Source organism: Octopus bimaculoides, chromosome 4, assembly GCF_046866305.1.
Source record: "Octopus bimaculoides isolate indiv1 chromosome 4, ASM4686630v1, whole genome shotgun sequence".
Lineage (NCBI taxonomy): Eukaryota > Metazoa > Mollusca > Cephalopoda > Octopoda > Octopodidae > Octopus > Octopus bimaculoides.
Window position 1 is genome coordinate 87,844,159 of NC_142931.1, and position 23,864 is coordinate 87,868,022.

The 23,864-nt window shown below is 35.7% G+C and overlaps 1 protein-coding gene across 4 annotated transcripts in view; it reads right to left on the reverse strand.

Moving 5' to 3' along the window:
- Positions 1-4,903: 4,903 nt before the first annotated feature.
- The window catches only part of LOC106870222 (EEF1A lysine methyltransferase 1), a 271,394-nt gene continuing 252,433 nt past the window's right edge, over positions 4,904-23,864 (reverse strand). The window contains exons 2-7 of one of the 4 annotated variants that reach the window (XM_089350935.1): positions 18,496-18,571; positions 17,926-17,989; positions 11,928-12,057; positions 9,621-9,730; positions 6,425-6,717; positions 4,904-5,165 (exon numbers count right to left, since the gene is read on the reverse strand). In XM_089350935.1, the coding sequence (XP_089207061.1) occupies positions 5,020-5,165; positions 6,425-6,717; positions 9,621-9,730; positions 11,928-12,057; positions 17,926-17,989; positions 18,496-18,514 (762 nt within the window). In that variant the 5' untranslated portion in view covers positions 18,515-18,571 and the 3' untranslated portion in view covers positions 4,904-5,019. Of the gene's footprint in view, positions 5,166-6,424; positions 6,718-9,620; positions 9,731-11,927; positions 12,058-17,925; positions 17,990-18,370; positions 18,640-20,692; positions 22,106-23,864 lie in introns of those variants that run through there. The other 3 variants (XM_089350937.1, XM_014916232.3, XM_089350936.1) reach the window with 3 other exon arrangements.

Sequence of the window (23,864 nt, forward strand, 5' to 3'; positions counted from 1 at the left end):
CCCAGTCAACCATCACACTTCACAACATAGAACACTACACAAAGAGAAGAGACACAAATGCTAGGGATTGCCTACATCACCTCTTCAATATTCATGGCACACATACAAAAAAATTGGCCCTTCATCACCACCTCAATAAACATAGCTCGAGAATACAAAGGCATCAGTAAACTCAATATAATTGATTTGTTGTTGGATTACCCTATATAACAAAAAAATTTCTACTTTTTTTTGTCTTTGGTCACTAAGTGTTATTTCCTATTTGCTTCTATCTAGAAATCAAAGGACATGACTACTATTCCCTTCAAACTTTTCTTTTATGACCAGGACATCAATGTTTTGAAAGTGATCCATTTTTCCATTACATTTCAGACAAATTCAGCATTGAGCTGCTGAAGTAGAAATATTATAGCAAATATTCTGCACAATACCAGATATGCTTGTCAGTTGCTTGACCTTTATCACATGAGCATGCTCCTTCGTGTCTGACAATATGTGCATCTGTGATCATGAGCAAGAGTTGTGCGGAAGTATCAGAGCCATGTGTTCAGAGGGATACTTCGAGGTTTGAATAAATGTAACAAATGCAAAGTTTGAAGGAAATATTGGGCATATTTCATAGTTTCTAGGGTTAAGCAAATAAGAAATAAAAGTTGGTAACCAATGACATAAATCATGTTACACAGTATTATCTTTGCTAAGACTTCACTTTCTTCTCTCAGAGAAAGTGACTGATCTTTTGTTACCAACATAGGTTCCAGAACTTCTTACTGTAGCTATTATACTTTCACTACCCCTTCTTCTCAACACTAATTAGATTACCTTATTAACAAAGCCTGAATATTATAGTAATCATTTCATTTGGGTTTTGATTAGATCTGGCCGTCGTAGGATTTTCGAGCGAGATCGTTGCCAGTGCCCCTGGACTGGCTCTTGTGCGGGTGGCACATAAAATACACCATTTTGAGCGTGGCCATTGCCAGTACCGCCTGACTTTGTGCGGGTGACATGTAAAAGCACCCACTACACTCTCTGAGTGGTTGGCGTTAGGAAGGGCATCCAGCTGTAGAAACTCTGCCAAATCAGATTGGAGCCTGGTGTAGCCATCTGGTTTCACCAGTCCTCAGTCAAATCGTCCAACCCATGCTAGCATGGGAAGCGGACGTTAAACGATGATGATGATGATGGTGATTTCTAGTTGACTCCAACTAAATTTTGTGAGAAGTGATTTTTTTTATAGCAGATAAATTTGTTACTAATTACTTGTATTCATCTTTTAACTATAGAAAGAATTAAATATGGAGAAAAGATTATAGTTATTTATTTAATAAACACCTAACACCAAATTTCCCAGATATATTATGCAAAATATGACTAGTCGGTAATATTGATGTTTGTGTCAGTGTGTCACTACAAAAGTAACTACCACATAGATAATATGCTCATAATTGTGATGACAGATAAGAAGCAAAGTTCCACTCTTGGCTGTGTGGTAAGAAGTTTGTTTCTCAACCATGTGGTTCAGAGTTCAATCCCATTGTGTGTCACTTTGGGCAAGTGTCTTTTACTATAACCCTTGGCCAACCAAAGTAAATTTGGTAGACAGAAACTGAAAGATGTCCATTGTGTGTGTGTGTGTATATGTATACATACCATCCTTAATATCCTTTCTGTCAACACCTCAAATCTAAAACTTCTTCCCAGATGATGGAGGTTGGTATTATCCAGTGATGGAATCAATTTACAATCATTATTTTGGATAACCAAGCCCCGAGAAACAGCTGTTGGACTCATAAAACTCTTACTCAACCCCTTTAATCTCTGATATTATTTCTATTCTGTGTAAGTCAGACCTTTTTATATGTAAACATTCACTCTTTACTCTCTTTTACTTGTTTCAGTCATTTGACTGTGACCATGCTGGAGCACCGCCTTTTAGTTGAGCAAATCGACCCCAGGACTTTTTCTTTAGAAGCCTAGTACTTATTCTTTCGGTCTCTTTTGCCGAACTGCTAAGTTATGGAGACATAAACACACCGCCATCAGTTGTTAAGCGATGCTGGGGCGGGGACAAACACAGACACACAAGCATATACACACACATACATACATATATAAGACAGGCTTCTTTCAGTTTCTATCTACCAAATCCACTCACAATGCTTTGGTCGGCCCGAGGCTATAGTAGAAGACACTTGCCCAAGGTGCCACACAGTGGGAATGAACCTGGAACCATGTGGTTGGTAAGCAAGCTACTTACCACACAGCCACTCCTGCACTTATGATACATTTTTTGTATAAAATGTATTTAATATTTTTTGTATATCAACTTGCCTAACTTGCTTTCTTACATTTACTGCTCTACATGCTTATGCATGCATGTATGTATGTATGTATGGAGCGACAGTGCAAAGTAGTGGTGTGTATAAATACAAACTTGTTACCAGTTCAAATATGTTTGAGGCATATTTGAACCTGTAAGAAAGCCATTCACTAGATTTTGTCACGGAGAAAATTTCTCTCTGTAGACAGATAGATGTAAACACACCAAGTCACTCCACTGTGACTCCTAACCAGACCATTGGATGCATGCATTTTGGAATTGTTATCTCCTCTTCAGCAACAGAGACTGAAAAGACAGACCCCTCTTATGATATTCCTGTCATCATTCAAATGACAGGCTTGCCATGAATGAAGCATGGGGTGACAGCACAAAACAGTGATGTGTATAAATACAAGCATGCTAACAAATTTCCTCCATGACAAAATACAGTGAATGGCTTCTTTTGAGTTTAAATTGTTGTTGGCACTCTGTCACTTACGACATCGAGGGTTCCAGTTGATCCGATCAACGGAACAGCCTGCTCATGAAATTAACGTGCAAGTGGCTGAGCACTCCACAGACACGTGTACCCTTAACGTAGTTCTCGGGGATATTCAGCGTGACAAGGCTGGCCCTTTGAATTACAGGCACAACAGAAACAGGAAGTAAGAGTGAGAGAAAGTTGTGAAAGAGTACAGCAGGGTTCGCCACCATCCCCTGCCGGAGCCTTGTGGAGCTTTTGGTGTTTTCGCTCAATAAACACTCACAACGCCTGGTCTGGGAATCGAAACCGCGATCATATGACCACGGATCCACTGCCCTAACCACTGGGCCATTGCGCCTCCACTGAATTTAAATATGCCTCAAGTATATTTGAACTGGTAGCAAGTTTGTATTACATACACTACTGTGTAGTGGCGCGAAATTACAGCCGCTATTAAGGAAGTACAATCTACGCATGCGCAGTTGTATAGACCAGTGGCTTCATAGCTCAACAACCTCTTTCACCAAAATAGCATTTTACAAATACTTCTTAAGATTATTTTAATCAAGCTAATTTTGCATATCCATATTTTCTTACACTACTCGATCCAGAATGTGCTACTTTTTATATATTTAATTTTTATGGAAATTACTAAAGAAGGTGAGAACTTATACATCACAATAATATTTGATATTTACATACCACCAGATACTGATTAAAATGATGTCATGTTCATATCTTAATCCTCCAAATTTTTTTTCTTTGAAAATATGTTTAAAATATAAGTATTTTATCTGACTTATATAATTTGTTTTTAAGGAAAACCCCCAATCCCTCTAAACACCCTCTACCTTCCATATCCACCCCACCCCCACCTATCTTTGTGAGCTCACAATTCTCCAAAAGTTCTTAACCCAGGTTTAGACTCAGCTCAGCACTTTATGATCAGACTTATGATCAAATTTGTTCTAGCCATGACTATCTTGTCTTTTGTTTTTAGACAAAGTATATAAGAGATCATATCATCTAATGTATTCACTTTTAAAACTAAAGTTTGATCTCAGGGAGATCAGCAGGTTGTTTGTTGTTATGCAAAAATTGTGAATATGATTCTCACTTAATTTTTTTTTTGCTATCTTACCCACATTTAATTTACAGAGATGTGTGAGCAAACAATTGGATATACATATTGTACCTGTAAGTGTGTATATATATAGTATGTGTGACTGTTAGTGTGTGTTTATGACAGCATGCCAAACAATATATGACATATGGATTAAGGAGAAAGTATTATCCTGCAGATATAGAAGCAAAATTGAAAAGCTGGATACATCTAAACATCTAATCTAATATAGTCCACAGTAATTACAGCTATGATCACGTTACAGACTTACAGAGTAACATCATAATAGTGCTACACATTATTTCATGAAGTACAATCTGAGAAAATATCAATGGAGGTAATCTACACAATGACATCAAAAACTCACAATGAGGTTAACCATGAGGCTAACAATTTTAAGAATATTTATAAGAATATTATAGGCAATAGAGTGACTTTATGCAATCTTGAGATTTATGAATATATTTATTTTCGTGCTGTGCGTGAGAAGACCCGGCAAGCCAAGTGAGATCGTTGTCAGTGCCCCTGGACTGGCTCTTGTGCGGGCGGCACATAAGATGTACCATCCTGAGCGTGACCGTTGCCAGTACCGCCTGACTGGCCTTGTAGGGTTTTCGAGCGAGATCGTTGCCAGTGCCCCTGGACTGGCTCTTGTGCGGGTGGCACATAAAAGACACCATTTCGAGCATGGCCGTTTTCGTGCGGGTGACACGTAAAAGCACCCACTACACTCTCTGAGTGGTTGGCGTTAGGAAGGGCATCCAGCTGTAGAAACTCTGCCAAATTAGATTGGAGCCTGGTGTAGCCATCCAGTTGCACCAGTCCTCAGTCAAATCGTCCAACCCATGCTAGCATGGAAAGCGGACGTTAAACGATGATGATGATGATGATGATGAATTAGCACACAGAATATTAACAAAGAAAAATATGTATATGTCTTTAAGGGGAAAAAAAAAAAGATCTGAAATGTAAGCAATTTTAAAAACCCAAAGTTATTCATTTTTATTTCAAATTTACACCTTTATCAGTGTTTACTTGAATTTTTTTCAACTTTCACAAAAGAGCTTAAAGTGAGCAGCTTCAAATTTTTTATGTTTCCATTTTTACATTCAGAAATCTATCATTGAGATTAGTAAAACATGCATATGGATTTTCCAGTCCGCATGCATGCCCTATTTTCCAATCAGTTTTCTTCAGCTTAAGCTCTTCATCAACATATTTTAGAAGCTTGTCGTCTGAAAATAAAAAAAATTTTAATTAAGCAAATCTTTCAAGAAACCGTGTTATTAACTATTTAAAAACATATTAAGAAAGAATTTAATCTGAAAATTTAATAGTATGCATTCAATGAGATTACATACTTTTAAAAAGAAGTTAATTACTGCAGGTGTGTTAATGATTGAAGAAAAAGTGCAAACGAAACAGATAAACTAAAAGATCTTTCCTGATAAAGAATACAGAACCAACATCAAACTGTTGGTGACATGTACACTGATAACTCAATATGTAGAAGTGAGTGTGTATATATATTGTATAGTGTACCTACACTTTGACATGGATCAGTACCAAAAAAAAACTTAACTGAAAGCAATATAGAGCTTCATTTATTTTGGCAGTGTCATAGCCAACAACCCTATGATCTACAAAAACGTCAATAACCATGAGTTCAAAATGAATAACTCCTTTGGTTACCTTTCCAAGTGGGTTTGCAAAAGTCAGTCACTTTAGATCTCAACTGAAATTTAAGTCTATAAGGCAATGGTTACTCTGGTGCAGATCAGAAGCAGGAAGATTATATAAGGTGGCATGAGTGTTTTTGGCAGAGCTGTCTACAAATTGCCTTGAAAGTTTTCTGGTATTAACACACAACAAATAATGCAGTCTTGTTCAAAAGATGGTGTCTTCAGAGAAGAAAGTAGGTCACACAAACATTAGTTATAGCCAAGCCACATATTACATCCAAGTAACTTTACATTAGAACTTAGCATATTTTTTTTTGCTGCTTTTGCAGATTCTCATGACTCTCTGTTGCCATCCAATTCCACTATTATGAATTTGAATTGGGAACTTGAGTCATGGTGAATCTTTCATCAGCTGATTACACAACCATGGATGCCACCCACAATGGATGCATTGTAGTTACTCTTTTGATAGAACTTGGTAATTCTGATCATTGATCTTCTAGGATTCCTCTACTCAGCATCAATATAAGAAGCACCACTAGTTTAGTTGAGCTCTTCAACTGCCGTGCTGCAGTCCCATGACTTTGCTTTATCCCTGATGGCTGAACAGGTGTTATGCCTTGCCAAAGGGCAGCCTTGTAACTATGCAGGGCATGGTCATTACTCTGTGAGGTATTTTCAAAATATCTGCATACCAGTACTTAACTTATAAAAAAAAAAATTATATCATGGTAAGTTTGTGATAGTCTATCCAACTTATGAACAATGTACAAAATTTAAAGTGCTGAAAATTTTAAAATTTGGTAACATACCTAGAGTTGTGCATAGCATAATCTGGCACGTTGAATTCTTTACATGCTGAATGGTTATAATAATTTTTCGGATGCAAATTTCAGTGAAATGTGGTGTATCAGCTACCACTATATCAAAGCTCCCTTGAAATTTTTCGTCCATTTCTTTTGGTCGGTTGAAGTCATAGAATATATAATTAGACCCCAACACCTGGCATTTAGCTTCATCAACATCAAAAAGGAATACTTCAGAATTTTTAGGAGGTTCCTTAAGAAGCCTTCGGAAAATAGTAGGACAGCAGAGACAGCAAACTCTGAAACAAATTACACACATGTATGTAAATAACAAACAGATTTTAATACAAATCTCTTATTTTTATGAGAGACAACTGGATTACAGCTGCAGAACTGTAATCCTCCATGTACAAAACATAATTCAGAAAAAAAATTTGTAAAATATTAAAAAAATTAAATACTTAGAGCTATGGAGGAAAAGGAACTTAGGAAAATGAATGAAATTTTATTCAGATTCACAATATTCAAGGTATCTCAACTTTAGATCATGAACCAAATAATTTTTTCAAGACAAATAGTTGATTGTTTGATTCAGTTTTTACTTTTTCTCTTTTTTTTTAACATAACAACTTTCCAAATGTAACCATCCTGTCTCTTAATCCCTAACCCTGAACCTAATCTTAATCCCTAACTCTAAATGATTGTACATGATGATGACAGCAATGCAGTTACATGTTTGTGGGAACAAGACAGCATGGATGGCATGATAGCTAAAAAAGAGAAATTTAAAGGATTGCAGAGTGATAGAAGAGAAAACAGAAGTGAGAAAGAATGGAAGAAGAGAGAGTAATATGGGAGAGAGTGATGAATAGCATGAGAGAGAGGGGGAGAGAGGGAGAGAGAGGGAGAGAGACAAAGCTGCCTTTTCGCATGCAGATTACTCTGTCAAATCTAACGCTTATTCATTCACATTCTTTTGAATTAATCATGCTATCTCATAGCTTTGAAATTTTGATAATGTAGTTGTGTATATTAAGAATAACATTGTAGGGTAGGTGTGAAAGGCCAGATCTGGCTGGTCTGAACACAAAACAGGTAGAATATTTCTGCTGGATATGGCTAATTTAAATGCTAAAGGGTTAAAAAAAGCCATTCATTGCATATGAGAGAGAGGGAGAGGGAGAAGGAGAGAGAGATGGAGAGAGAAAGAGAAAGAGAGGTAAGAGGGTACATTGCATGAAGACTTAACAGAAACACAATGAATGAGACACAAAATATAGATGATATATTATATATCCCAACAACCATCGCTACCACAATTTAACACCTGTTTTGCCCTGCTGGCATCAGTCAGTGTGTCTTATTTAGCACTACATATCACCCCTTGTGTCACCATCTCTCTTTCATAAGGTTCAATCATTTGAGATTAGTCTTCACTTTGTTCTATGTTTTCCTAGGTCTTGTTCTTCGTCAGAAGCACTTCTCTTGCAGTTGCTTCATAACTTGATCCATCAATTTGATGTCTTTGTAGTCACGTCTCTTCTGCACATCTCTTTTGCCCTTGAAGTACTTGATGAAGATATTGCTACATAAGTCATTGGGTATGACACCTTCCTTTACTATATGATAAATTGGCTAAAATGTGATCTACTTCTCCAGATATTATCAATCAACATTTTAGTGATTGTCCCTGATGGTCAGCCACCTTCTTTGCTTTCCTACCCTTAGTCAAATTTTTCACTGTAATGCTGTAAATTTCAATGACCTTGTTTGGATCTACTAAGGATAAGCCTTTTCTCTCTCATGCAAAAAGCTGTACTAGTAGCATTCTCATGCTGCTTTCTCTATGGCTTCAGCAAGGGCAAGTGTGCCATGACAATATTTTATAGAGGTATTTATGTCTCATAAATTACATACGTGTTTATAAATATACTTATGTGTGTGTATGTACACTCTCGCTTTCCCTCAGTCTCTCTCATTTTACCTGCCTCAGTGAAGATAATTTTTGCAGGCCTCACAATAGTCTTTTCTATTTCAAGTCATGGTCTTCATAGTTAGCTTTTTCAGCAGTGAGCTCAAGCTGGATATACGTCGTGCCATCATATGGAAATAAATCAATATTAATTAATATCTGATTTTTTACCCTATGTTTTAATTTGATTAACCATAACCGAGTTCTCAAAGTGGATATATGCAACGCAGTAACTATTTTCTGGAGACATATTTCCGGAATTAGTGCGCCAAAACGAAAACATTTGATTTTTACCATTGAGTTGTAATTAGCAGAACCATATACACGTTTGCCTCTAGGGGTGAACAACTTGTATAAAATTTTGAGAATTATGATTTCCTTACAATTCATGCTGAAGAGAAACAGATATTTATCATAAGATAAATATAAATATAATAAGATAAATATAAATATAATTATATTTATCTTATGATATTTACTTTGCTTTATAATATACTCATTTATTGTGCTTTTAATTGTTAATTTTTCTATATGTGATAGTGGATTTTCATCAATGAGTTCTTGAAACTTGGTTATTTTCCCTAAAACTATATATATATATATATATTATATCTAACACCTCTCTTTCTGCACAGATCATAATCCCCTTATTAGTTCTTTTCATTATTCTATCTATTTCATTACTTATGTAAACATAGTTTTGTTTTCCATACTGTTATGTTTTAAAAACAAACTTAAATTCCCTTCACTCGATCGAATTCTCTCTCTTTCACGCACATTTACTATCGTCACTTATTCATTCATTTATTTAATTTTGTCACGAATTGGTTGACCAAAAACTCTATCTCATTATTATCATGTTATTCCCCGACACCAGAAGTTGCTGTTTCGTGGTACCTCCACCCTCCTACCCCCACCACCTGTACCGGAAATCCCTATCCTCTGACATCTTTCGGATGTCTCCCATGAACACTTCTAAAGGCTTAATGCCATCCCCACCCCTACTCAGGGTTTATCTCCTATGTAAGGTAGTGATCATGTAGCACATAAAAATGATGGCATAGTGTATGCAGGTTGAAGTCTTTTGTTTGTTTATGAATTCTGCCAAATGCGAACTTTCTGTTCAGGTACATGACATAACTATGGGTTTTTTTTAAACTATATAATGAAAATGATATAATGAAACTATTTGAGTTAAAGCAGACATCCAAAATATGTAATTGTAAATACCGTTGCTTTGAATTCCCGACTTGACTTTTTTCACGGTTTTTACATATTTCATGGATCTTCTTCGTTATATGCTTAGTAGTTGGTTCATCATACCAGAACTGACTATAATACTAGAAACCAAAAGAAAAAATTGATTGTGGAATATTCAAGTTTAATATTTTTAGCAGCAGTTTAGATATAAATCAAATGAATAATGAAAAATAAATCATTTATGATTAATAATGCTAATAGCAAGTACGAGTTTTTCACAAAATATAAAAAATATTGGTTATTTATAAATATTTACTTTATGCATACATGTTTGCATTAATGCAAATACGTATGTATAATTTCTTCTATTTCTTATATTTACTTACAAATATTTACGGCACAGGAATGGCTGTGCTAAGAAGTTTACTCCCCAACCACTTGGTTTCAGGTGCTGTTCTACTGTGTGGCACATTGGGCAAGTGTTTTCTACTATAGCTTTGGGCCAACCAAAGACTTGTGAGTGGTTTTGGTAAACAGAAACTGAAAGAAGCTTCTTATATGTATGTGTGTGTGTGTGTGTGTGTTTGTGTGTGTGACTCTCTCTCCTTGCCTTAACATTGTGACAGTTGTAAGCAAGTGCCACTGTCATTCATGTAGCGTTGTTTGCTTTCATTTTCCTTGCAAACATTGTGAAAATTACCTTACTTGGAAATTGGTGAGGGTTGGCAATAGGAAGGGCATCAAGCTGCAGAAAAATTCTGTTTGACCCATGCAAGCATGGAAAAGTGGATGTTAAAATGATGACGATGATGGTGGTTATTCTGAAGCAACTTCTTTTCTGTTAAAATTCTCTCATTATTCATGACAAGAAAAAAATATTACACTAAAACATTACATCCATATTTGGCAGAAATGTAAAATGCATAACAATCATTCCATCATAATATGTGTGAATGATGTTCTACATGAAACTCATTCTGCATTTTCTACTTCTATGAAATAAACATCTATTATTTTCAATCAAATACAACAAGTATCAAGCATACAACTCTTTTTCCATTCATAGCACATGTACAACAAGCAGAATATTTTAATAATAATATTTATAAGCTTAATAGACTAAAGAAAATGGTCTAATATTGGGGTATATAAGCCTTCAATGGAAAAAAAAGGGTTATTTATAAGCTTTAAGCTTTAAAATATTATTGTTATTTACAGAATTGTCACTTGTCATCACTTCTACATTTAATACAGAAGTGCATAGATTATTTTAATTAAAAGTTTCCTCCCACCTTATAGCTGTCTGTTGCATGTGCTGATACAGTCATGTACTCTGTCTCCCACTAGATCATCCTACTAGGGCTTTCTTTTCATACAACGCAGTAGCTACAGGCTGGAAGAGGCCTTGTGGCAGGTGATGCACCAAACGGCTGGACGTGATTGGGGAAAATCTCCAGAGGCTTGACGTCACCTTGGAGGATACCAGTGCTGAAGAGCATTAGTGAACCTGGTCGATTCTACACATGATGATGCCTCTGGGACCACTAACCTGGGATGACCCCAGCCCCATCAAGCAAGAGCATGAAGCAAGCAAACATAAATTTCCTTAAACTGTTTACAGACTATTATACTTGGCTTCAGCTCTCTGAATTAATATAACATACTGTTACATAAAAGAAGCAGTGATAACTGTAGGTTTTCTGTAAATGATTCTTTTTTCAACTTGGGTTTAAAATCTTCACTAAATGTAGCTTTTATCTGCTATTGCTTGCTTGTTTCAGTCATTCTAATGCAGTCACGCCAGGGTATCACCTTGAAGTGCTTAACTGAACAATTTGACACTAGTACTTATTTTTTGAAGCCTGATACTTATTCTATCCTTCTCTTTTACTGAACCTCTAAGTTACAGAGATGTAAACAAACCAACATAACTATCAAGTGGTAATAGGGAATAAATTCAAACATGAACACACACACCTAACATGAGCTTCTATCAGTTTCCATCTACAAAATCCACACAAGTCTTTGGTTGGCCCAGAACTATAGTCGAAGACATTTGCCCAAGGTGTTATGCAGTGGGACTGAATCCAGAACACTGTAGTTAGGAAGCAAACTTCTTACCACACAGCAATGTCAATGTCAAAATTTATATATTCATACTAGATTATGTCATATTCTGTGAGGTAAAAATGTATTAATATTTTTATGATTGATTGGGTTATATAAAAGGGTTCTGTCAGCAATCTCTGTTGTTGATCATCAACAAATGTTGTCTGTCACACTGAAATACTATTAACTTTGAATACATTTGATCTAACTGCATGGAAATAAACTTACCCAGTTTTCAGGAAATTCATCAGTATTTTCATATGAAAATTCTATAGTCTCTTTCATAATATTCTCCATTTCCTCGTTTGGTGGATCATCACTGCTGTCACTCTCAGTTGATGATAGAGTGTAAAATCTCCTATTAGAAAACATTAAATCTCTGATAAAAATAACAGCTACATTACATAGAAGCATAAAATATTATTATCAATTTCTAATATACGAAATGTAATATATATTAAAAAGGAACTGACTTGATATTAAGCACCAGCAGTGCCAAAGAGAAAGAGAGGGAAAGGATATATACAGTGTATAAATATATATATATCATATCATACAGGCAAGACAGTAATATTTCAAATGCAGTAAAGCTGTAAAAACAGCAAAAAGAATGGGTATTTTACCCTTATATGATGTAAAATATTGTCAGCAGACAGCTATGGGACTTGAACCCACACTGCCCAGATACTGGCTGAGTACTCTACCTATTAAGCTATACTGTGTTCAAAATGTTACTATCTTGTCTGTATGATACAATACACATTCAATGCTTCCAAAAACAGAAAAAAAAAAGTTTGTTTACATATGTTGTTGCATATATATATCTCATATTGAACTGTTAATCCTTACACATTTTTTTGTCTCTTTCAGCGTTTTTTGCCTCTTAATCCTTTCTGGTGAAGAGCAAAGGCTTGAAACATGAAAGACTTTTCCATTCTTCCTGAGCATTAAACTAATACACCTGCTTGTTGTTCCCTCACCTGTCTTCGTCTTTCATTTTCTGTAAATTTGAATGCACACACACACACACATATATATATATATATATATATATATATATATATATAATTTCTTAAGTAATGAGGAGGTGGATTTGGTATTAATCTTTATTTTGTACAATGGTCGTTTTGACCCCAGCCTGCTACTGTCCCTTATGGGTGGGACTCCCTTCAACATGTGTTGCATCAATTTTACAGTTTGGGTCTCATCAGGTACATCCATACATGAAGTTATGTCTCGCTAAAGATCCTGAGTTTTGGCTGTCATGTTGTTATAAAAAATTTGTCCCAAGAACGAGAATACCTGTATCTTACATATTTTTGTATGCAGAATTAAAAAAATAATGTCAAATTATCTGTATCACCCACAGTTTCTCTGTTCCTTGATATCCCTCTCAGTTCCTGTTACATGGGCTAAATTTCAGTTAAGCTGTTGAGAGACGAAGCTAATGGTTTAAGAAATACTCCTTATTTAAATGCTTATGAATAGAATTAACCTAGCTATCTGAGTCAATGAGTTACCGAAGCTTGGCAACACTGAGTCAATAAGTCACCACTGATTTGTCAGTACTGTGCTTGAAGTGTAGGTGTGCAGTTGTGTATTAAGTTCGCATATTCCATTCACCTTCATAATGCCAAAAAACTGTATAAACATTGCAGACAACTTTTGCTATATTTGCGGTGACTTAACATTCAAGTCACAAAGATGGTGTTTCACGGCATTGATTAAAAAGTGCTATGAGCATTATTTTGACTGCAGAGTGGGTGACCAGGATAAAACTAGCTCCCCCCTCCTCATGTGTGTTGGGTAACCTGTGTCAGGCTTCTCACTGCATGGGCCAAAGGTTCATGCCATATGCCTTTTGCCATCCCTATGATTTGGAGAGAGCTCAAAGACCACATTGCTACTTCTGATGAATATACAAGTTATAACATCAAAATTCAAGCATACTGTAAAATATCCTAATTTACAATCTGCCATGAGACCAGCACTTCACAGTTAACACTTAACTGTACCTGACCCTCCAAAACAAATGACACTCAGTGACAATGAGTCAAATGATGAAGTGTGGAGAAAGAAACAGAAGACACGGACTTTCAGCCTAACAGTTCTTCAAGTGAGCCACATTTGTTGAGTCAGGGAGATCTGAATAGTCTTGTGCATGATTTAAACTTGTTGAAAAAGCAAGCTGAACTTCTTTGTTCCAGGTTAAATGGCTGGAATCTTCTCCAGGAGACCAAAGTTAGTTTTTATCGTGCTCTGCATTGTGATTTTGCAAAATTTTCTCGCTTGAGGATGGTATGGTGTTTTGTAATGATGGATATCCTGTTATGGAGGAACTTAACCACAAATATAGCACAAATCAATAAGCTGGAAAGCAGTTTTATTCCAAAATGGAAATAAGTTTCCTTCTGTTCCTCTGGCCCATACAGCTAACATGAAAGAAACATATCAGAGTATAAAGCTTCTGTTGCAAAAAATTAAGTACGAGGAACATAAATGGAATACTTGTTGTAGCACTTTTACTTGGAATGCAGCTGGGTTACACCAAGTTTTGTTGCTTTCTCTGTGAGTGGGACAGTTGTGATAAGAAAAATCATTATGAAAAGAATGCGTGGCCAAAATGATCTCTGACTCCTCTGATTCTTGGACAAAAGAATGTCATCAATCCTCCCCTTGTTGATTCTGAGAAAATTCATCTGCCTCCTTTGCATATTAAGCTAGGGTCAATGAAGAATTTTGTCAAAGGTAGGGATAGAACTGGCAAGGGATTCACGTATTTGAAAACTAAATTTCCAAGAGTAAGATACACAAAAATTAAGGAAGGTATTTTTGTTGGGCCACATTTTAGGGAGCTGGTGGGAGACTGAAAGTTTGATGAAGAGCTCAATGATGTTGAAAAAGCTGTGTAGCTGTCATTTAACGCCTTTGTTACCATATTTCTGTTGAGATGCTCTGCGTTTCTTTCAATTATTTTAAATATGACAAAGAATTTAGTAAAATAACTTAGTTATCATTCAGCTAGTGTCAGGAACATAAACTGTGACTAAGATTTGGTGGAGGATGTTAATTCAAAACTTATGGAAACAAGACATTTGTACTGCAGAGCCAGAGCCAGTTTCAGCCGGGTTGGTAATGAAAGGGTTAAGAAAGTTTGCAGAGAGTTTTGGGGGAATCACAGAGCTGAGAACTATTCTGACATTGTGAAAGAGCCACTGACATCATACAAAGAACTATGTTAAGAGTATGCATGTCTGTGGAGTGCTCAGCCACTTGCATGTTAATATCATGAACAGGCTGCTTAGTTGATCGGCTCATCTGGAATATTTGACATAGCAACCAACAGAGAACCAGGATACAATTTCAATCAGTTGTAGGTACTGGAAGAGTTCCCCACCCTCGCTATATAATGTATCTTGGATGTGAAAGAAACTGTAAAAGACTAAGAAACAAGCCAAAGAGGAATTCTCAATGAACTTTAAAATCTCAGGAGTAGGGACCAAGTCCACAAGTATCTGTGAAAACAAATCCAAAATTGATTGTTAACCTATGATTTTGTTTCCGTTCACTCAGTGGTTTGGTCCCTGTTCAGCTCTAATAAAAGGAATACAAGCTGCGATCACCTTGTTCATTTTTTTTTTTTCAATGTGTCTAGAAGTATCTAGAAAAATCGTTCCTAAACTTGGAAATAGTTTTGAAAAATATTGTACAACCTGGCATTCTTACACGTGTGCAACCCGAATTTGTTACCTCATAACTTCCAGAAAAATGGATATTCTTAAATAAAACTTTCTACAAATACGCTTCAGATGGTGTAGATTTCGATTATATCAGAATATGTTGTGAAAAAATGTTTTCAAGGGTGGGGTGAAAAATTTCAGAAAATTAGCACAAGACGCATTTCTTTACTCATAACTTTCAGAAAAATGGGTGTTTTTTTCCTGAAATTTTCAATAAATACCTTCTAGAGTGTGTAGATTATGATTTTTTGAAATTTAATATGGTAAAAAAAAAAAAAAATTGGCAGACTCATACACATATATAATGACACCTTGGAATTTTGAAAAAAATTGTGATGTGTGTAAGTATTTATGTGAGTATGCTCACTATTTTTCTTTTCACAATAAATTCCAATATAACTGTAATTTACACACTCTGAGAAGTATTTGTAGAAAATTTCATTAAAAAATAGCCATTTTTCTGAAAGTTATGAGGAAACAAAGCCAACTTGTGAAAATTTTCTGAAACTCATCTTCCCACCTACAGAAATATTTTTTCGCAACAAATTCCAGATCTAGTCGGTTTGGTTGCCAGCATCAATTCTGTTCAAATCGATTTCATATTCAGTGTAATGATATACTATTATAGGCTAATGAATGACATGAAAATCATTTTTGCTATAAATCAATAAATAAAGAGTTATTTTGGTAATTTTATCCAATTGTAAGCCACAGACACATTCATGCCTGTTTCCATAGTAACAAGTGCAACATAAGAACTCTTTTGTCTGCGAGAAAGCATGTGTTGACAGATATATTGAAACTACTTGTTTTACCTATCTGTTGACAGTTGAGCATGCGAATTTATGAACTGGTCAACAAAATATTTGTTTTTTAATAATATTTAATTTGTAACATATTGTTCATCAGATTTGGGATCTAAGTTGGTTTGGCTGCCAGCATTTCAAAAATTAAAGTTTACAGAAATTTTTTTAATTTAGCACAATAATATACTTTTTCAAGCTGAATTGTAGGAGTCATCTCACTTTTTCCAGAAAAATGTTTTCAAAAAGTTATAGTGGTATAAAGTTTGATCATTTTCACCCAGTGAGGAAACAGGATTTGGAAGCTCTCATTTTGTGCATGACCGCACATTTTTAAAATTGTGCCAAATTTTAAAATTTTCGGTAAACTTTAATTTTTGAAATGCTGGCAACCAAACCAACTAGATCTCAAATTCCGATTATATCGGAATCAACACCATCTGAAGCGTATTTGCAGAAAATCTCATTAAAAAATATCCCATTTTTCTGGAAGATCCAAAGGATAAATTTTTTGAGCAACACCCGCACGATTTTCACTAAGAAAAAAATAAAAGAAATCGGATTTTTTGCGTGAAATCAAGAACCCTGACCTCCTAATGTACTGCAAATCCCTTATTTTGGTTTGGAAAAGGATGAGGGCGAGTGCCCCCGCCTTTTTCTGAACAAAATATGGGATTTGTAGCATATTAGGTCATGGTATTTGATTCCACGCAAAAAATCAGATTTTTTTTTTTTCTTAGTGAAAATCGTGCAGGTGTTACTCAAAAAATTTACCCAAAGTATGAGGGGGTGACACACATCTGTAAGAACGCCGCAGAACCTATACCTATATTTTACCTGCCACCCATTAATCACTGGGTGAGTAAGATTATTAAAGGTTATTAAAGGGTTTCTTAATCATCCAGTGATTAGAAATTATTGAGGGTACGTGACCTAGTGGTTGGGTGTTGCCTTCACGACAGCAGATCGTAGTTTTGATCCCCCCCCCCAAAAAAAAACGCTTTAATTCAGCTTTTTTCGGAACCCGGATCTTTCTGATTTCGTCAAATCAGAAAGATCCCGGAACCCACTTGCAAGACACTGATCTACAATGTTTTCTTTTCAAAAATCAATAAGGTGTGATTTGAAAGAGGTTTGGCTCCTATTTTTAGCATTTCGAGCGGCCATGTAGAAGCTTCTTTCGTTGGCTTGGTAGTAAAGACTTCTAAATATTGGTTAGTTTGACTGTAATTTAACCAGACCTCCTTTCGCCTGTCATGATGAATGTACAAAATGATAATACATTAATCTAATTATATACAAAATCTAGTTGCAAACAATATTTTATTAAATAAAGTAACAGTTTACTTCCTGGTTCACTCTCACTCACATTATGATTTGTAAGTTCTGAAGTTTCAGTTTAATAAATTCAGTAGCCTATATGAACTTAACATTTGAATCTAGGCTTATATTAAGAAATAGTTATAAATGTTAATTACTAACAGAGTAAGAAATTTTGTTTTTTTGGCAGGCGAGGAGGTGTTATAGTTAATTATATAGGCTTCACTTATCAACAGATACGTTTTTCATCGACCTCGAAAGAACGAAAGTCACAAAAAAGAATGTTTGTAATTTAAATTCTTACTTAAAAGAGCTAGAATCGAATATGCATCATATATTACAAAATATATATTGTATACTTACTTAATCGGGTTCGTATAAAATTCATCCAGCGGGTTGACATCGGGCTGCTCTTTCGTTTCCATTCTTGAAGAAAGAAGCAGGAAACTTAAACAACATCTAAGTTTACAAATATCTTTATTGCTCTAAGGACACATAACTCTTATTGTTTGTGTCGCAACAAAAATGCATGCGTTGGTAATTTTATAAATCTTGAGCTGATTGCATAAATGTTGAAAATGAAATAACTTCGTTAATAATCTTAAATGACAAAATATTTTAAAGGATGAAAAATAAATTAGGTTAATGCTGACATTATTACCCGGAAACGAAATCGAAAAATTAAAAAAAATAGTGCAACGGGTGTAAACGAAAGGTGTAGAAAACGAATATGAAAACAAAAATGCGCAGAAAGCAACGGAGGGGTGGGGTGTTTAAGGAAACTTTATATATCTTTCAAACGACATACATTATGATTATTACGAAATTTGTGGGTAAAATCTCGGATCTATTTTAAAACGGGGGCGCCAGTTTTCATTTATGTTTTATGTAGTGTTTTTGGTACGGAAAGACTTTCAAACTTCGTATACTTATCTATTTTGGGCACTATCATGCTATTAGCTGTCAGAAGTGAAAGTGCTCACTGCTAGTGAAGTATCTGTCTGCCTGCCTGTTGCTGGCCTGTCGATTCTTTGGCTACTGACAGCTAATACCATGACTGGCCGGAGCGAGCTATATGTCTATCTGTCTGTCTGTCTCTCTCTCTCTCTATCTATCTATCTATTACTCGAAAGTTCGCGCGTCCGCGCTAGCTAGTCGTGAGTAGAAAACACAAATTTAATATAAAAACATATTTCCTGAAATTGCAAATTATTTAAAATATAAAAATATAATTTTCAACAGAGAGAATTTATCAAAATAGTAAACAAATGAAGTTTGAAGTTTAAAAATAATAGGATCGACCACTCACGACTAGCTAGCTCGGACGCGCGAACTTTCGAGTAATAGATAGATAGATAGATAGAGAGACAGACAGACAGACAGACATATAGCTCGCTCCGGCCAGTCATGGTATTAGCTTTCAGAAGTCAAAGAATCGACAGGCCAGCAACAGGCAGGCAGACAGACAGATACTTCACTAGCAGTGAGCACTTTCACTTCTGACAGCTAATAGCATGATAGTGCCCTATTTTGTGTTATAGAACAGAAAAATATTTTTGTATTCGAATTTATTTCATGTAAAAAATTGTCTTATTTCGATAAATTCTACTAATCACTGATGTCTATTCAGTTGAAAACAGTTAGCGCTGTAACGGTGTATATCGTATTAATCCCCTAACCCTAACTAGACTGTTAACCGTAACCCTAACCCTAAAACTAACCCTAACTCTAGAATCCGAACTCTAAAATTGTTACACACATAGATACGCACAGCGTAATTTATTATATAAACAATATATGCGTATAAATTACGATTAAACCGGATGAAATATGTCACAGGGAATAACATTTTTATGACCGCCCAGCAGTAACTCTATTGTGCTGAATAGACGTCAGTGATTGGTTGAAATTACAGAAATACGACAACTTTAACATGGAATAACTTGCGAATTCCTTTTTTTTTGTTAAGAAGACTAAGAGTAACAGATGTTTTATATGACACATGTGTCCCAAGTTTCAAAGTGTTTCGTTAGTGTTTCGTTAAGAAAATACTGGCGCCCCCGTTTTAAAATAGATCCCTCTTCCGAAGGGGTGGAGAGAGGACTTCGGAAAATTCACAAGATCCGATTTTTTCCCTCGTAACTTTAAGGAAAATGGATATCTTTTAATGAAATTGAATATAAATACCTTTCAAACGACATGCATTACGGATAACGGATCTTTTTTAAAACGGGGGCCACATTTTTCATTAACGAAACACTTTGAAACTTGGAACACTGGTAGAATGTGTCATATAAAACATCTTTTTCTCTTAGTCTTCTTTAAAAAAAAAAAGAAATCCATAAATTATTCCATGTTAAAGTTGTCGTATTTCTGTAATTTCAACCAATCACTGACGTCCATTCGGCCGATATACATTAAGTGCCGACTACATAAACAAACCATTCTGAAACAATTAATCCTAACCCTAACCCTAACCCTAGGGTTAGGGTTAAAGCAAATTTAAAATGAAAAAAGCAAATAAAACGAAGAATCGTTTGTTTATGTAGTCGGCACTTAATGTATATCGACTGAATGGACGTCAGTGATTGGTTGAAATTATCGAAATAAGACAATTTTTTACATGAAATAAATTCGAATACAAAAATATTTTTCTGTTCTATAACACAAAATAGATAAGTATACGAAGTTTGAAAGTCTTTTCGTACCAAAAACACTACGTAAAACATTAATGAAAAATGTGGCCCCCGTTTTAAAAAAGATCCCGGATAACTAATGTGCTGTAAGCCCCTTATTTTTGTTCGGAAAAGGTGTGTGTGTGGGGGGGGGGAATAAATGCGTTTTTTGAAGGTGAGATGCGAAACTGCATTAGCCACTTTTCTTTACCCATATTTTAGGATAACATTTTGCAGAAATACGTTTTCTAGAGTGTGGATTACATTAGATTGAAAATTCAAACAAGTTTGAAAAGAATAATAAGTGAAAATGCTGAAGTTATAAAAAATAGTAGTGACGAAGTCTGAACAGGAGAGAGAAAGAATGATACAAAATCCTTACAAAAACCACGTTAGTGTTTGTGTGCGTGAAACAAGTAAAATTATAATATTAAAACAAAATATCTTTTACATACCTCTTAAAAATCACTGGATATATTAATCCCAGATTGCAGATTGTGGCATATTAGGTCACAGTAATTCATACATCGAAAAAAGAAAAAAACATTTTCCAATAATTCCGGTTTCTTCCACCCCTTTTTTCCGAACAAAAATAAGGGGCTTGCGGCACATTAGGCATCCGTAATGCATGCCGTTTGAAAGGTATATATATACAATTTCATTAAAAGATAGGAAAGACTTCCGTTCGTCCCCCACCCATTTTCTTCCAAATTTGTTTATTTTTCTATATTTTTTTTTGCCAAAATGTCGGATACGGAGGTTCAAGAAAATTGCCAAAACTCGGCATTGTTAAATTTTTTCCCCATTCCCCACCCCAAGTCTTCAATTTTGACTTGTTTCTCCAACACTAACCCTAATCCTAACCCTAACCATAAAACCCTCACCTTATCACTAAAACCCTAACCCTAACGCTAAATTTCGTTATAATCGTAATGTATGCCGTTTGAAAGGTATCTATATAAAATTTCATTTAAAAAAAAAACCCCATTTTCCTAAATGTTATGAGGGAAAAACTCGGATCTTGTGAATTTTCCGAAGTCCTCTCCCCACCGTGCTTTCCGCGCATTTTTGTTTTCATATTCGTTTTCTTCATCTTTTTTTACACCCGTTGCACTATTTATTTATTTTTTCGATTTCGTTTCCGGGTAATAACGTCAACATTAACCATAAATTAAGATTAATTAAAAATTAAAATGAATAAAAAATGCTCAGATTAAGTTTGTATGGCATTTCAAAACTGGGCGTGGCCTTCTGATAAATAATACCAGCACTCCATAACATATTAATGATATTTTTTGCCTCCCAACTTAAAACAGAGTTTGTATCCATATAATTCTTCTTTGCTATAGCGTGGACGAGTTTAAAACCGTCTTGATTTTATTAAATAGGGCAATATGTCCATCTCTTTTTCAGTCCTCGCAAGCTCCACCTAGAGGAAGGGCTGTACCACACCTTGTTTGAGAATCACAGACAATAATTAGTTATTATCGGTAGTAAGGCGGCAAAGTGGCAAGTCGATATTCGTCGAGCTTCTCGGCGCTCAAAGATAAAAAAAAAATAAAGTAAAAAAACTGAGGTTAGCTCTACCATTTCATACTTTAGGGAGTCGAATTGTACCAGCCCAGTATAGGAGTTGATTCTCCTTCTTCTTCTCCTTCTTCTTCTTTTCCTCCTCCCCCTCCTTCTTCAGAAAGATCCTTTAGAACATTTATAAATAAGTCTTACACCTGTTTCCAGGATATTTACTATATCCCTTCATCGGAGACGGTGTGAGAGGATAAGTTAAGCGATATGTAATTTAGATAAGATACGAAATAGAGAGTGAATTGGAGAACACATCTATTTTCGTTCCTCCAATTCACTCTCTATTTCGTATCTTATCTAAATTAACTATCACTTAACTATCCTCTCACACCGTCTCCGATGAAGGGATATAGTAAATATCCTGGAAACAGCTGTAAGACCTTCTATTTATAAATGTTCTAAAATCTACACAGCCTTGGTGTTTTATCTCATTACCAAAAGTATATATATATATATATATATATATATATATATATATATGTATATACGACGGCTTTCAGTTTCCGTCTACGAAATCCACCCACAAGGCTTTGGTCGGCCCGAGGCTAAAGTAGAAGACACTTGCCCAAGGTGCCACGCAGTGGGACTGAACCCGGAACCAGGTAGTTGGGAAGGAAGCTACTTACCACACAGCCACTTTTGCGCATATAAATAATTTATTTGTACGATTGTGTGGCCAAGGTATTCCACCGGAACATATTACAGCAAAAGGGATTTGAAGTAGGCAGAAACTGGCACCAACATCAACTAGAAAGTATAGCAGAGAACGACCAGTTTAAGGTCTTTTGGGACTTTACTGTACAGGCTAATCACGAACATCAAGTAAGGCGACCTGATATTATAGTTCTGGAGAAGAGTAGAAAAGAGTGCATCATCATAGTTGTGGCTATATCTACGGACGTGAATGTAGCTGTCAAAGAACAGGACAAAATAGGAAAATGCTTGGATTTGGTTACGGAAAAGCGAAGACTGTGGAGGATTTCTACAAAAGTAATCCCACAAGTAATATGTGTCCTATGTACTGTCACCAACATACCTAATAGTTTCCTTATTGAGATTGGTGTAACTACGCGAGTTACATTAATACAGGAATCTACTCTGTTGGGAACAACAAGGATTGAAAGCAAGGTCCCCGATACCTAAGGAAACTGTTTGTGACTCGGTATCAAGGATATTAGTACTGAATGTAACGTATTCGTGCATACTATGAATAATAATAAGTCTTTCTCTATTGGCCACACACAAAACAAAAGGATGCTACAACACAAAGGACTCATGTAGCATGTGTAAATAGTAAAAAAACACTAACGATTCAATAAAATATCAAACAATAAAATTCCTCCAAACGTCTCAAGAAATCCGGTTGTCCCGCTTCAGTCAGGGCGTACACAGTGACTAGTCTAAAAGCACCACCTTCGCTGCTGTTCACGTTCAGGACGACCGACTTACCTTCTGAGTCCCGGAAGATCGACCGTACCATGGGGTTTAGGTCTTTTCGGAACAATTCTGGAACGAGTATGAGAGACGCAAAGATCTCAAATTCGACAAAATAGGTGCCAAGGTGTGTGTGTGTCGGAAATCCTGATCTCGCTGACGGCTATCACATCCGAATCTAGCGACGTGACATCATTGCGCTGGCATCCCTGCTTCCAGGGTGATCCCAGGTCACCTGTACTTAAGCTACCCACTCTAAATATTTCTATTTTGATCGGAGAGAAAGGAAGAAGAAAGGAGATCACTTATCTTAAAGGTTTTTCACACTCGGATGTGAGAAAATTCGTTTGCTGTATGGGGTTCCTTTGAGAAACCTTGCAGTAGCCTATTCGATAACGTGACGGTTGAGTTTCCAATGTCATGCGGAAACTCTTTCTCATTTCTCTGTAACAATTAATTGGTAGCCCAACCAATTTCGGATTCTCTGGGAGATCGACTGTGTTGTTTTTGAACTCTTTCTGTCTCTATGTCTCCTCTTTTTGCTATGTAAAAGAATTGGGGTTTTTTTTCTTTCTTACAAACACAAAGTTGAGTGTAACTTGTGGATGT